The following is a 15499-nucleotide window of genomic DNA, read 5'->3' as shown; positions in this document are numbered from 1 at the left end:
CTGTGTATGTCAGTTACTTTTACTGATGCCTTGCAGATTATTCTACACTTTTTTCTTTCTACGTTAGGATCTATTAGTAAGATGAACAATCTAATTGTGTGCAAGTGAATCTGTGAGAGAGACAAATGGGCAACTGTTTTTATAAGGAATTCAGAAGTCTCAGCAGAGTGCTTGTGGAGCTCATGATGCATTGTACAGCCAAGGGTGCTAAAATCCTTGCTATGGCCCATTTCCCTTTAAGCATGCCTCATTACTATTGCTCACAATCTGTTCACTGTAAAACTTCAGAAAAAAACCATCACAACTTTCATATAAAGAAAAGGATGTATTTAAGTTAAATAAAATATTTGCCATGATGGACTGCAGTGTGTGAAACACACTGTTCTTTGCATGACAGATACACAAATGTTGATTATGATGCCTCTAAATGTAGCTAGGTCATTCTAAAAACAGTAGCTGTGATGTAAACTCAGCAGACTAAAGCCTACTTATTCCATTATTCCATGTTTCTGTATTGTACTTTTTAAGAATTACAAATGATGTGACATAGCTCAAGTTAGACTTGTTTCATCATCATGTTTATTTTCTTTCTTTTAGGTCTGTGGTACCCCTGAATACATAGCTCCTGAAGTGATACTGAGACAGGGTTATGGAAAACCTGTGGACTGGTGGGCTATGGGAATTATCCTTTATGAATTTCTTGTTGGGTGCGTGCCATTCTTTGGAGATACACCAGAAGAGCTGTTTGGACAAGTCATTAGTGGTGAGGACCATCACAAAAATCCCAAATTTCTTTGTGTGCTGTGAAACGTTTCAGTTTCTGTTAATAGTGAAGATAGTTAAAACTTTACAGACTAGGTTTTCAAGCTGGTTTTGCTCAGAAAACAACAATTACCATGATACTGTAATACACTATTTGCTGTCAAAGCAATAAGAATAAATTTGGATTAAAAGCTGAATTTACTGCATATTGCTGCTAAGTACAGAAATGCAGTAGCGGTAGAATACAATGGTTAAGCTGCACTGTTTGAAAAAGAAAAGCAGTACTAGTAGAAAAGTAGTGCCACTATGGCACAGTGATTTCAGTCTTTTGTAAATAAATCATACCAGAGCAAAAATGGTTAAAATAAATTTGCATAAATGGGAAAATGCCTCATGGCACAGTGAAGAAATTAACAAAGGTGTAATAAAACGGGAAAACAAATGTCTCCTGAATAATAAATAATGAGAAAGAGAAGGAAACAAATTCAATTCACAGATTGTTAATGATTTCATTGGTGATTGTTGTAGTGTAATGTTATTTCTGTAGCAGCTGTTCTTCTTCCATTTAAAATTCAATAACCTTTTAGATCTTAACCTGCAAGCTGACCCTAAGTATTGTTATGTGGCTTGTGGCAAAACTGAATGATAATTAAACAGAATTGTTTACTATCCTACCTGCTGTTTTCATAAATTTCCCAGATGCATAGATGTTGAGAGCTTCTATTTATGCCAGAAGTCTAACAGAATGATACCTCTGTTACTGAGTATTTCCCGTACCATTTTATGGTCTGCTTAAAAGGTCCAGTAGCTAAGACCAAAAGAAAACCACCACCACACCACCCCCCAAAAAAACCAAACAAACCACAAACCAAAACCAACAACAAACCTACAAAAATCCGACAGAAAACTAACTGCACTTCTGGTTCCTTATTCTCTGAGAATGCAACAAATCCCCTTTTGCACTTAAGGAGACACTGTATCATCATCTTGCTTTCCTTCATCTCTGAAGTTGAAAGCTGGTCTTGTTTGTAACTGTAATGAGAGGGATTTGCAAGTTACCTCTAGTATATGACTTCTTTATACAACATTCTAGCTGTTCATGGATTTATAACAGTGTTGTTTTCTGATGTGATATGCTGAGGCCTGAGTGGCAAGGAGAATCAACTGTTTAATTAACACAAGCAGCAAATGCTGGCTTTGTTCGGGATGCCTCATGGCTGTGATGCATATTCATGCTTGATTTTCCAGATCAGATTGAAACTGCAGTGGAAGCCGTAGGCAGGCAAACATGGAAATAACTCATGTTTTTATTGCATTTCCAGACACATACACATGTGTTTTTATCTTTATGCTCTCTGACTGGGAGAAGGGAAGGAATAGTCAAAAATTAATGACGAATTCGCACTTTAAACTTTCTTTTGCATGTGGCATTAATTTTACATTTTGTAAAACATTGTCATGTATTACAATCTAGCTGATACTTATGCAAATAACTGTTTGAATGTGTCCATTTATCTTGCAGCAATTATCTGTAGAAGTGTATGTTTGTAAACCTGAGCTATTCCCACTCAGTTTCCCAGACTGTTGGTCAGCTTAGGTTCTTGTTTTGATGTTGACTTGTCAGTTTCTTCTCTTTTATTTTGAATATCCTTACTGAAATCATTCTTACTGTGGATAAGTTTCCTGTGCTAAAATACATGGGCCCCTAGTATTCAACTGTAAAAGCCATGTTAAAGAACCCAAATTATAGCCTAGACTTCAGTTCCAGTTTCTGTGGGTCAAAGTTACATTCTACTTGAAAATCTACCTTAAAGTCTTGCCCCCTCATTTTACGATGCTCCTTCTTCATTGTAAATTGCCTTTCCTGCCCCCAAGTTGCATGAATACAGTTGTGTGAGGCCTCGGTGTAAACTTAAATGCCTGAAATGATCTAGGTTAAAAATAATGCTCCAGAAACAGATTACATGTCATGCCCTTTTATTTCAGTACCTTTCCTTAAACTCTGAAATACAAAGATTAAACTTGTGTGTAGCTTCTGATGAGTATTTCTCCAATAGTGATCATTTTGAAAGAAAGATCTAGATCATAAAATGATAACAAAGTTTCCTAGCTCCCAACATTCTCGTTCTCTGAAGCCAAAATCCTGGTACGTCCCAAGAAACTTAGGCAGTTTTGTCTAAATCTGCAGTATATTACATTTGCGAAGGTTGTTTCTGCTAAAACTCAGACAAAACTTGCTGTGTATGCTGTTACAAAGTTCATGCTCATATTGAAGCTGGTGCAATTTTCCATTGTTTAGATTAAATGAAAGTTGGGCAGAATTTTTATTTAGGCTTACCTGAATACTGCAAGGTTTGATATCTTGACTGTGTGATTTAGGTTAAACTTGTTAGGTCGTGCAAAAGTCTTATAAGAAATCTGTAGAGTGGGGTGGTTCTCCTCTGAAGTATGAGATGCTTGGAAAAAAGCTCCGTTGGCATCTACCTCTTCAGAGCAGAGCACAGTTTCTTGGCCCATAGTCATGGGAGTAGTGACTGCAGTGAGTCTTCTAACGTTAGAGAAGGATTACAGATGTGAGCAGTGACTGCCTGGGTTAGGTCAGCTGCATCCATCTTAACAGCAGTCTGCATGAACCAGAACTAAAATGTAGACCATGATCTTTTTTTGCTGGGGTTGAGGGGTTGCAGGGCAGGCAGGGAGAAGGGACAGCATACAATTTTTTGTGCTAATATTTTGCAATAGTTTTCCATGAGTCAAGCATGCCTGTGTTATGTTGTTAAACGCTGTTTTGGGTTAAAGGATACTACCAAGGAAAATGGGAACATAACAATATGTTCATGGAGTATGTGTAGGGAGTATAAAAATCAGAAGTAGTTGGTATGCAACAGAGAGCAACTTGAAAAAGTTTTCTTAATGTGACTTTACTGCTAGCTCACTACAAGAGCTTTCACACAGTGTCTGCTGGATGTTGGGATCAGACATCAGTAATAACAAACAACTTTGTTTTGCTAGATGAAATCAACTGGCCTGAAAAGGATGAAGCACCACCTCCAGATGCCCAGGACCTGATTACCCTACTGCTCAGGCAGAATCCTTTGGAAAGACTTGGAACAGGTTAGGAAGCACTATCTTATATTGTTAGTGTGCTAGAAATAGGTTCTATATTCAACACTGGGAGCTTCTGTTCACCTGTTTGTTTTGCCCAGAAGACATCTGTCAGGGCAAGTAGCATGACAATATTCCATTATAGCAGAGGGTATTTTATAGATTCAGATCAGTAATACGATCCTAACAAGATGATGACTGTCCTTATTTTGGTGAATACATGTGGTCTTTCATATTTACTCTTCTCTTCATTTTATAAATAAACCAGAAACTTCTCAGAGACCCAGTTAGCCATTGGAGGGGGCTCCATGAATACAGTATTAAACAGGGAAATGGAGAAGGGAAGTCAATATACAACTGATCCTTCCTTCTTCCAGAGTATCCTAGCCTGGCAAATCAGTTCCTCCAGGCTTCAGGGTGGGTGATAATACTTGAACTAATTATTCAGAAGTGGCTGAGATTGTGTTACGAAAGGTCTTCTCACTCTCATTCAGCAAGGACTATTGCCTTGCACAAAAAAGAATAAAACCAAAGGAGTGAATATTAAGAAAGTTGATGGGTATCAGTGAGAACAAAAGGTGTCAGCTTATTCCACTGTGGTTGTTCAGTGCTGTGCTGATGTCAGATTCTCCTCTCAAAATGCTATGTGGTATAAGGGGCAGTAAGCCTGCATAGGCTATTGAAAGCACTGTGCATTTATGTAATAGAGTTTACATGTTCATTGATGGAGCAGTATTTATTTGGGAATTTGGTTGAGAGGCAGTGGTGAGAAACATTGCATGTGATTTTTAGTGTATGGGAGCATCAGTCACTGACTGCTATCCCACCGGGCAAAGCACTATGGAAATACAGCAAAAAAGGACTTCTACAGATAAGACCCCAAATGTATAGTCTTATTTATAGTGAACACTGTATGCCATGAATTATAAATACATAGGTGGTACTAAGGAAACGAAGTGACAGGTTGAGTCAGCATGACAGCACGTGGAAAATTGTTAGCAAAACAGTCCAGGAGTCACGTTGTGCTGCATTTGTTTAGAGCTAACATAGAAAAGACCTTTAGGAATCAGTTCATAACTGGCCTTACCACAGCCGCTCAGGGGAAACATGAGAGTAACCCAGACCCCAAGTACTTCTGACACAGTCCCAAACAACAGGTCTTTCTTTGGGACATGATGACATTTCTGAGATGAGTGAACTGCGTATCCTTTGCCCCCAGAGCATCTGGGACCTGTGTGAACAGCCCTTAGACTTCAATGTAGTTGATGGTCTAGATGAAGGTGGCATCCAGCAAAGCTTGTTCTCCCTTGCCCTGCATTGAAGAAGTTAAGAGTGAAGGAGGTGTGACACCCCAGTCAGCTTCTCCAGTTGCTGCCTGCTTCATCTACTGCAAAGGGCACTGCTGCCAAAGGCAAAACAAAGAGCCACAACCAGTTCGATTCCCTTGTTTTAAGTATATTCCTTTCAGGAATGTTGTTTCATTGCCAGGATGATTTTTCTTGGTAAACACAGTAATTCAAGACTGTTGCCGTGGGAGAGACTGCATCAGAAGTAGGTAGCAAATTCTGCCTCTTTTGCTACAGCTGGTTAAGGAAGTGAATTGGCTAGAATGAGGCCGGCTTAACTATTGTAACGGCGAGTGCCGCCACACGGAGCACCTGCGCAGCTTGTTTATGGGCTGATTTGACTGTTCAGGACAGAGGAAACCACCTCAAGTTGTGCCAGGGGAGGGTTAGATTGGATATTAGGAAAAATCGTTTCACTGAAAAGGGTCATCAGGCATTAGAACAGGCTTCCCAGGGAAGTGGTTGAGTTGCCACCCCTGGAGGTATTTAAAAGACCTGTAGATTTGGCACTTCGGGATGTGGTTCAGTGGTGGACGTGGCAGTGCTGGGTTAATGGTTAAGCTCGATAATCTTAAAAGGTCTTTTTCAACCTAAACAATTCTATGGTTCTATGATTCATGGTCTCTCAAGAGCTGGCAGTCTGAAGAAGGAAACCAGGCTGCCATTTCTGTGAAGCACTGAGGGAGGTTTAGAAACCACAGCAAGGTTTCAAGTGTCAAAGCAACTCAGAAATGGAGACTGCAGTGGGACATGGAAAATAGCACAGTTTATTTCAGGCTCCACCATGCATTTCAAATGACAGCCATATTTATTTAATACATACTAGCTAGCTGCATAACACTCCTTGAAATCTGTAATTGTGTATTTGCTCAGGAGACTTGAGTGGCATAGTCAAGTTGAAGGAAGAGGTAGATTCTATACTTGCTTTAAAGAAGGAAGACGATAGAAAAAAGATGTCTTTGGGTTTGAAGTGTCTGATACCAATCAAGGATTATACGATTCTGACTTAATATCCCATTACTGCGCTCAGAGAAATACTCACTCCTTGGCTAGTGACTTAGAATGAGATGTGATTTTGGTTTCCTTTGGGAAAATTTGGCTTTTATGAATTTTCCTTGGTTCAGTCAGAAGAGCAAAGAACCCAATGCAGAAACTCTGACACTGACTTCACACATTCTGTGATTCTCTCCTGACTTGGCCTTGATGTGGAGGAATTTATGTGCTGTATCAATGTAGTGGGTTGACCTTGACTGGCCACCAAGCTCTTCTGTCACTCCCCCTCCTCAACTAGACTATAGACAGGGAAAGAAAATATGACAAAAGTCTCATGGGCCGAGATAAGGACGGGAGATCATTCAGCAGTTAACAGTCACAGGCAAAACAGACTTGACTTGGGGAAATTAATTTAATTTATTGCCAGTTAGCAATTGAGTAGGATAATGAGAAATAAGAACAAATCTACAAACACCTTCCCCCACCCCTTCCTTCTTCCCAGGCTCAACATCACTCCCAGTTTCTCTACCTCCTCCTGCCAAGTGGCGCAGGGGCATGGGGATTAGAGGTTGTGATCAGTTCATTTACGTGTTGTCTCTGCCACTCCTTCCGTCTCACACTCTTCCCTTGCTCCAGCATGGGGTCCCACCATGGAATAGAACTGTCGACAGAACTTCTCCTGCATCAGTCCTTCCTGCACACTACAGTTATTCATAAATTGCTTCAGTGTGGGTCACTTCCACAGGGTGTAGTCCTTCAGGCTCAGACTGCTTTTGCATGAGTCTTTCACGGGATCACAAGTCCTGCCAGCAAACCTGCTCCATCCTGGGCTTCTCTTCCACACAGCCACAGGTCCTGTCAGGAGCCTACTCCAGTGCAGGCTACAAGGAGGGTCACAGCCTCCTTCAAGCACATCCACCTGCTCCAGCGCGGGGTCCTCCATGGGCTGCAGGGCACAGCCTGTCTCCCATGTCTTCCCCAGGAGCTGCAGGGGAATCTGCTCCGGTGCCTGTAGCATGTCCTGCCCTTCCTTCTTCACTGACTTTGGGGTCTGCAGAGGTGTTTCTTCCCACATATTCTCACTCCTGTCCCCAGCTGCTGTTGTGCAGCATCTTTTACTCTTGTTACCCCAGAGGCACTACCAGCGCCACTGGTTGCCTTAGCCTTGGCCAGTGGTGGGTCCATCTTGGAGCCAGCTGGCACTGGCTCTTATCAGACATGGGGGCAGCTGCTGCCCCTGCATCCCCCCACTACCAAAACCTTGCCACATAAACCAAATACAACCAAGCTGGCAGAAATGCTTGGCTGCTGCAGGTACTTGTTCAGTTTTTAGAACTGGATTTATGCTTATTAATAACACCCTCTCCCACCTCTACAGGACAAAAAATTCCAGTATGTTGTGGTGTTCTTGTAGTTGTTTCTTAACTTGAAACTGGTATAATTATTTAACACACATAACAAGTAGGCAGTAATCTGTAAAAAGATAAATGATAAGGTATTTCCTGTAGAGTTGCTTGTTACTGCCATAAAACAAAAAGGAGCTCCTGGTCAGCCAATGGTATTTGCACTGAACATTAAGAATCATTTTTCATTACTTTCTAATTTGTACTTACTCATCTAGGGCACATATTTATATTTTTTATAATGACCACTACTGCTGCTACATCTGATGCCTCTGACTAACGTGTAGCTGACAGATAACAATTTGTATATGCAGAAAAATAGAAATGTTCAAGGGGGAAAGATGATAAAAGAATGCCACCACTGCTAAAGGAATGACCACAAGTAGTCAGGGACAGGGAGCTGCTCTGAAAGGTTTAGGGGATTCTAGTGGAAACGGGTAGTAAATGTTCCTGCCTGCAGCAACAACTTGCTTTTCCATGATAATTTGCATTTTTTGGCCAGGCGTTTGGTTAATTAATGTCGAGTATTTGGTATGATTTGCTCAGTGTTTTTCTGTGGCTCCCCCAGGTGGCGCATATGAAGTAAAGCAGCATCAGTTCTTCAGGAGCCTTGACTGGAATGGTCTGTTGAGGCAGAAAGCAGAATTTATTCCACAACTGGAGTCTGAAGATGACACAAGTTATTTTGACAGTAGGTGTTTGATGGCACTAAAAGAATGTGATGAAGCCCTGTTTAAATAATCGCTGCCTTTGACTTGTGCTTACTGCTTTGAAAAATCTCCTTTATCAGAATCACTGGCAGCTTGCAATTTCACTGGTGGCTTGACATTTCAGCAGGAATAATCCTAAGAATAAAATTATGCTTTCAGTTAATATTAAAGCTTGGTATCCATCCTTCCTGATAAATTGAAATAGTTTATCTTCCTTGTCTATAGCTCGCTCTGAGAGATACCACCATATGGAAACGGAGGAAGAAGATGATACCAATGATGAAGATTTTAACTTGGAGATAAGACAGTTTTCGTCATGTTCACACAGATTTTCAAAAGTAAGTAAAAACTTCTGTAATATTAGTATGCGTTATGTACGTAAACATTTTGCTAGTTTTGTAGAGTTCGTAAATGTTAGATATGGAAGAGATGTATAGGGCATTGTTTCTTCAAGAAATGTTGACTGACATTAAGCAAGAATGAAATTAATACCATTAAATCAAAACATGGGAAGATTCTGTAGGAAAGTGATTTCTTGAATCCTTTAGAAGATAATAGAAAATAGTATAAATAGGTTCATGTTTTCTGTAGAAAATTCGTGATAGCATGAGCGAAAGTTTAGGGTGACTGTTCTGTTAAATGCTAATGGGTGTTTCTTAGATGGGTTTCCTTGTACATAGTTTGCATGTTTCTCCGGTTGTGTCTTGGGTATCTTGCAGATGGTGCCATTAAAAAGATTGAAGTACTAGCCTATGGTAACTGTTAATTAAATGACGTTAGACTGAAGGAAAAAAGCAAAATACTGGTTAGCATGATATAATGTGGGCAGGGAGAGATGTGGATTTGAGGGAGCGATTTGAATGCTGTGAATTGAAGGTAAAGCTGACTGTCCAAATGGTAGTGTACTTCAGTAGTTGAGATGAGAGCTGATTGTTACTGGGCAAGTTACTGGACAAGGGGTGCCAATAGTGGCAGAGTGGATATGCTCAGAAAATACTGTGGAGGGTAAATTGGCAGGAACTAATGGAAGTGGAATGCCTAGTGAGTGTGCTTTTAGTCTTAGTATAGCATCCAGGAGTGATTTTCAAAAGCTTTCCATTTAAAAAGTCCCTTTAACCTACTTTAGGAACTGAGTTTAAAGGTGTATTTGGCAAGTCTGTGTTTGTACCTTGTTTGTCTGTAAGGATTCCTTTAAGGAATTGGTTGATTTTATGTTGGTTTTGCAGTACCATGTATGTATTGTGTCTGTGATAGCATGAAAGAGGAGAGACTGGAATCGTGGATGTAGTTATCCTGATTCTATGTAAACTCCTTATTTTGTCTTGGTGGTATTTTTCAAATTCAGATACAGTCTCTTTGAAGATAACTTGGACAAGAGGCAGGCCCAAACTGAAACACAGGAGGTTCTGTCTGAATGCACGGGAACCCTTTTTTACTGTGAGAGTTATCAAGCACTGGCACAGGTTTTCCGGAGAGGTTGTGGAGTCTCCATCCTTGGAGGTCTTCAAAAACCTTCTGAACATGGTCCTGAGCAACCAGCTGTAGGTGACCCTGCTTGTGCAGAGGAGTTAGACAACATGACCCACAGAGGTCCTTTTCAGCCTAAATCTGTGATTCTGTGAACTTCTGTCCTTTTAAAAGCTCTGTACCACAGTAATAGTTTGGTTTGTTAATGTCATTACATCTCTAGCTGAGCCTCTCAGACTATAGAATATATGTGACAATTTCTGTGTGCTGTTTAACAGCTAATGATTGTCCAATGTCCAGAGTTTATTTTTTTAAACTTTTTAGTCAAGTAATTTATTCTTAACATCAAAGTCAATTCAGATAAATTTTTCTGCTTTCCACACTTGACTGGTAGACACTAAGTCAGTATCTTAGGGTTAGGGGGTTTTTGCCTTGCTTGGCTTTATGGTTGTGAATTAATCCAAGACATGCATTAAGCCTGTGATGTAGAAACCCCAAGGCTATAGACGATGTTTATACTCTCTTGGTTCACCCAGTGAAATGGGGAGAAAGCTGATGAATTCATAATGAGAAGAGGCATTATTCCTGACCCTGTATGTGAGGAGCCAAGAGAGCAAAATAGGAAAGCATTTTAAGAACACAGACTTTTGGAAATCTAGAAAGTCTCAAGAATTTTGAGATTTGCACTCTGAGATACTGTATAGGTGTTTAGGACATGAAGAGTAGAACCTGAAATGTGCTTTCCTGCATTATCTTTTTGTGTTGAATATGTCAGTGATGAGTCAGGGGGTTTGTGTTTTTTTTCTTGTCTGTAATAGGTATTTAGTAGCATAGACCGAGTCACTCAGACACAAGGTGAGGAAAAGGAAGATGCAGGAGACAAAACAAAAAGTGTAACATTGCCTTCTGTGGAATCTTTAAGCTGGAGTTCAGAATATTCTGAAATGTAAGTATAAGGAGGTGCTGGAAGCAGTCTGTCCTGCTTGCCAGGTAGCAGGCCTCCTCATTTGAATAACTGCATGAGAGTTTGCTTATTTTTAATGCAGACAACAAATATCTACATCCATCTCGTCTGACACTGAGAGGAGCAGGCAGCAACACAGTACTGGTTTGCTTCCAAAGTTAGCCATATCAGCCGAAGGAGAGCAGGATGATTCTACTGGCTTAGTGGGTCAACGGGAGGAACAGGAAAAGCCTGCGTTTGTGAGCGAGGAAACAGTGCAAGATGAACCTGAAGTCACCACTCCAGCAAGTACAATCAGCAGTTCCACACTATCAGGTAATTCACAGGGGGTCTCTTGACTGATGACATTAGAAGCAGTAGCATTCATGGATTTAAGTTGTGTATTTCAGGACTGCTTTAAAAAAAGCCATCCCAAGAGGGGTCTGGTTTGGGCTCAGGCTCAAGCTAGAAACACCTCACGAAAACATGTATGGGAAAGTTTCAACACATTTGGAAACACCAAATGTTGGTGTTTCCCCACAGACTCGGGAGGGCTGCTAGGTAAGTTAATATAACAGTGACTTGACAGTAGAGCCTTTGCAGGATCCTTCTATGGAGAAAAGGATATGATAGGTCATGTGACACAAAGCCAGGTTTGTTTGAAACGTTTAGTTCTTCCTCCATTCAGTGTTGTGGAAGTTCATTACCTATGACAGACTACTACCAATATGGTTGTAATACTGAGCATAGCGGTGCCAGGTATCTTTCTTCTCTGTGGTAGAAAACTACCCAAAGAATAAAAGCAAAATATTATAATTAAAAATATAATTAAACTTAGTGTCTAATGATTTTGGAAAACTTGTTAAGCTGATAGCAACTTATGTAGGCTGGGAGCCTTTCAATTACTTCAGGAGGAGTTCGTATGAAAAATAAATGTATGATTAAGTCCTCTAAGGTGAGAGCTGCATACTGAGATACCAGATTTACTTCAGCTTTTGTCTCTTAGTTTAGGCAGTGACTACAAAAAACCGTTGCTTCAATTAATTCTGTTAATATTTATGCATTCTGTAAGTCTGAAATAATTACTCATATTTCTGTAATGTTGTTTTACGAACTTGTCAACAGAAAGAAAAATTCCTATCTCACAATTGTATGTACCATTTCCTCTCCCTGACCTCCAGTTTTCCCTCAATGTGTTCAACCCTTCTTCTCCGTACAGTTGGCAGTTTTCCAGAGCACTTAGATCAGATAAATGGAAGAAGTGAGGGTGTGGACAGTACAGATAGCACCTCAAAGCTACCCAGTGAAGTTGGATCTCATGTGGCTCGTCAGCGATTAGAAAACACAGAGAAAAAGAAGATCTCTGGAAAAGTCACAAAGTCTCTGTCTGCAAGTGCTTTGTCCCTCATGATCCCCGGAGGTAGATACAAATCTTTTTGTTTGAAATACTGTTATTTATGCATACTTGATGGTTTATGACATAAACGCAAGATTTTGGAGAGTCCGGAATGGATTCTGTGTCATGCCTTTTTTTTTTGGTTTTTTTTGTTGTTGTTTGTTTTCACGTGCACTGCTAGATGGTGCAGTCCATCAACAAGTTGATGTGGTCACATTACAGCTGAGGGACCTTCTCTGACAGGCAAAAATGTCTCTTAGTGGCCACTACTTTTTGTTCGACCATGTGCATGCACAGCAGGATGCAGGCTTCAGTCCTTGGCCCGTCCTACAGTAGGGGTGTAGCTTACATTTTAAGTAGCTGACTATGTACAGCTTCAAGAATAGCTGGAGGGTGACAGTGACAAGCCCTCAGGGCTTGGCTGTTTCCTGGGATTTCAGCATTAACCCAGTGATGCTGATCTCTGGGAGCCTCTGGTGACTCACATCCAGGGAGTAGCACCTCTGCTGTCAAAGCATATCTGCCGTCACATGACATGGCTTGGCATGGATGCGAAACCTGGAATCTTTCTGGGCTGCATTCCTTTGCAGAGCCGTCACACTGTTACAGTCACAAAAATGCAGTTTTATGCTGCTGCAATTGTATTTACATTTGCACAAGCACATAGTGCTTTCAAAACAATGAAATAAAACAAAGCCATAATTGATACTGTTGCCAGAAGTTCTGGTCTTACATGATGTAGCAGAATGTAGAAATGGAAGCTTGGTAAAAACATTGAGTTGCTGTCCTGTATACCGACTAGATATTGTGGTTTAATTATGGCAGTCTTTTATCTATACCTATATATAACTGAAACCAGAAAACCAGCTAGTGCTTTGTTTAGCACTGCTGGATTATTTGGGGGATGGTTTCGGGTGTACAGTAACATCTGCCACCAAACTGATTTTCTTTTCATAATTGTTTGTTAGGAAGAGGCTGAGAACCGTTCTTTCAAAGTCAGCAATTTGTGTGTTTCCAATCTAAAAGGAAAAAGCGGTCTACATATGACGAGTTAGCCCTTGCATTATAAAATACGATTTACACTGCAGGGAAAAAAATTTAGTTCTCAGATCTGGTTGTTGTTTATACTTCTTCACTGAGATACACACTGACTGAGGAGGAGAGAGTGTTCCTGCAAAGAAAATGGTGTATTTTGATGCAGAGGTGTCATAAAACTAAGCACATTCCATGTTGTGTGTCTGTATTTGGGTGTGCTCAGAATGTCTGCTAATGGGCAGATTATTTTCTTCCAGATGTGTTTGGTGTTTCTCCTTTGGGAAGTCCTATGTCTCCTCATTCCCTGTCATCTGATCCTTCATCCTCTCGAGATTCATCTCCCAGCCGTGATTCATCGATCGCTGTTGTAAGTTCTCATCAACCGATAATAGTTCACAGCTCAGGAAAAAAGTATGGCTTCACCATCCGAGCAATCAGGGTTTACGTGGGTGACAGCGATATCTACACTGTACACCATATTGTTTGGGTAGGTAATAGGTTTTTTTGCTTGTATATAGTCACAGCAAAGTGTGATGATGTATTTGTTTTTTTATTTTTGTACCTATGGTATCTATTTGTTGACAGTTACTGTGTAAATTGTGATGTTGTGCCAAACAAATTTTCTTAGAATGAAATTTGTGCCTGTACATGAGCCACCTTTGGCAGAAGTGGTACCTACATACAATGTTGACCTTCTGTGTTCCCTTTCACTTTCGGCATGTTTGGCAATTGTGAACAGCCGTGTCTAAGTACTGTAAACAGAAACTGTTGAAATACATATACATGCCATTTATCAAATTGCATCAATTAAGGCATTCATGGAAGTCAACAGTATTTTACTAGATGCAAGTAGGCTGAGCTCAAGCACTGACTTTCTTTTGTGTAGAAATGTGCAAATCATTTGGATTTGTGAATACCTTTGATTCTATGGCACAAGAAAAAGATTGACTGTCTTGAATAAATCATGTATTTTTCATCCTCTGTTTGCTGCTGATCTGAACAAAGTGAGAGACAGGCTAAAGACAAAGGCAGCAGTTCTTGCATCTCATTAGTTATCAACCTCCATAATTGTAAAATAAATATACATTTATGTAAATAAGTATATATTAATTTTATAATCTAGTTGATAGCAAATTACATTTTATATAGTTTATACATACAGAAATTGTGTGTTTAAAATATTTCAACTTAATATATAATATAAACATTTATAATATTTATATATAAATACATAATAAAATTTAAACTTAAAAGAATTTTGACGAATTGATCACAACTATATAAAAAGCATTGAAGTTCTGTACAGTAATTTGTTTTAAATAGGTATTCTAGGTTTTGAAGTAGCCGTGCTACTGATGTGATAGTGTGTTACTCATTTTTCAATCATGTTGTTTACCTCTCAGAGCTATTAATCTGTCAAGAACATTGCATCTTGAGAGTGGTGTACATTTAATTGATAGTGGAATAAATTAAAAAATCGGATTTGTTGCCACTGGCATAGCACCACATCAATGAAAGGAAGGGAAGAAGACGGTACACTGCAGTAAAAGTGAAACCTTGGCTTTTTTCCAAATACTATAAGTTTCGGGGGGGGGTGGGGGGGGAGAGCTCTGTAAGCACTGTAGGCTTCAGTAATGGTTGCATGACTTAAAAGTCTTCAAAAGCTGTTTTTAAGGCATAATAAATTATTTAAGCCACCTGCAAAATAATTCAGTTTGTTTTGGTCTTTTTGTCACCTTTGTGCTGCGCTCTTCCCTCTAATGGGCAGCCTGGTGAATTTGAACCAAATGAAAACAATCCTTAGCTATATGGTAGAGTTAATTTTTATCATCGTTAGGGTACTGCATGTGACTGCTGCTTTAATTACATAGTAACTGGTGCTGAGAAATGCTAACTTCATTCATTCCTGTAATTTTGCCGTGGGGATTGAATCACCCCTTCTTTATCATGCATGAAAACTGCACTGCTATACAGAGCTTACTTAATACCAGCAGCAACAGGTAGTCTTTCATTGAGCTTTGAAACCATTTCAGTCCTGTGTAAGTACAAAGTTTGAGTAAGTAGTTGGTGGTGAAACGATTGGTCCAATTCTTCTTCTTTTCTTCCTTTATATAACCTGTATATCTGTAATCTTTCTTCATTGCCAGCTGCTTTTACAGAAGGAGTTTGTTAAACAAAGCCTGCTTTTGAAAGTATGAAGGTTAAACAGGAGTCCATTTTTTGTATATTCTTTTCATCTCTAACTTCCAGAATGTAGAAGAAGGAGGTGCGGCTTACCAAGCAGGCTTAAAAGCTGGAGACCTGATTACTCATATCAATGGAGAGCTGGTGCATGGTCT

General features: G+C 39.8%; 1 protein-coding gene across 1 annotated transcript in view; it reads left to right on the top strand.

The window, feature by feature from the left end:
• The window catches only part of MAST4 (microtubule associated serine/threonine kinase family member 4), a 201292-nt gene that overhangs the window by 178919 nt on the left and 6874 nt on the right, over positions 1-15499 (top strand). The window contains exons 18-26 of the mRNA XM_037372641.1: positions 598-763; positions 3775-3876; positions 8178-8300; positions 8545-8657; positions 10605-10732; positions 10833-11065; positions 11949-12149; positions 13418-13647; positions 15411-15495. Of these exons, the coding sequence (XP_037228538.1) occupies positions 598-763; positions 3775-3876; positions 8178-8300; positions 8545-8657; positions 10605-10732; positions 10833-11065; positions 11949-12149; positions 13418-13647; positions 15411-15495 (1381 nt within the window). The remainder of the gene's footprint in view (positions 1-597; positions 764-3774; positions 3877-8177; positions 8301-8544; positions 8658-10604; positions 10733-10832; positions 11066-11948; positions 12150-13417; positions 13648-15410; positions 15496-15499) is intronic.

Source organism: Falco rusticolus, chromosome Z, assembly GCF_015220075.1.
Source record: "Falco rusticolus isolate bFalRus1 chromosome Z, bFalRus1.pri, whole genome shotgun sequence".
Taxonomy (NCBI): Eukaryota; Metazoa; Chordata; class Aves; order Falconiformes; family Falconidae; genus Falco; species Falco rusticolus.
Note: the sequence above shows the minus strand (reverse complement) of the source record. Positions and strands in the feature narration are given on the sequence as shown.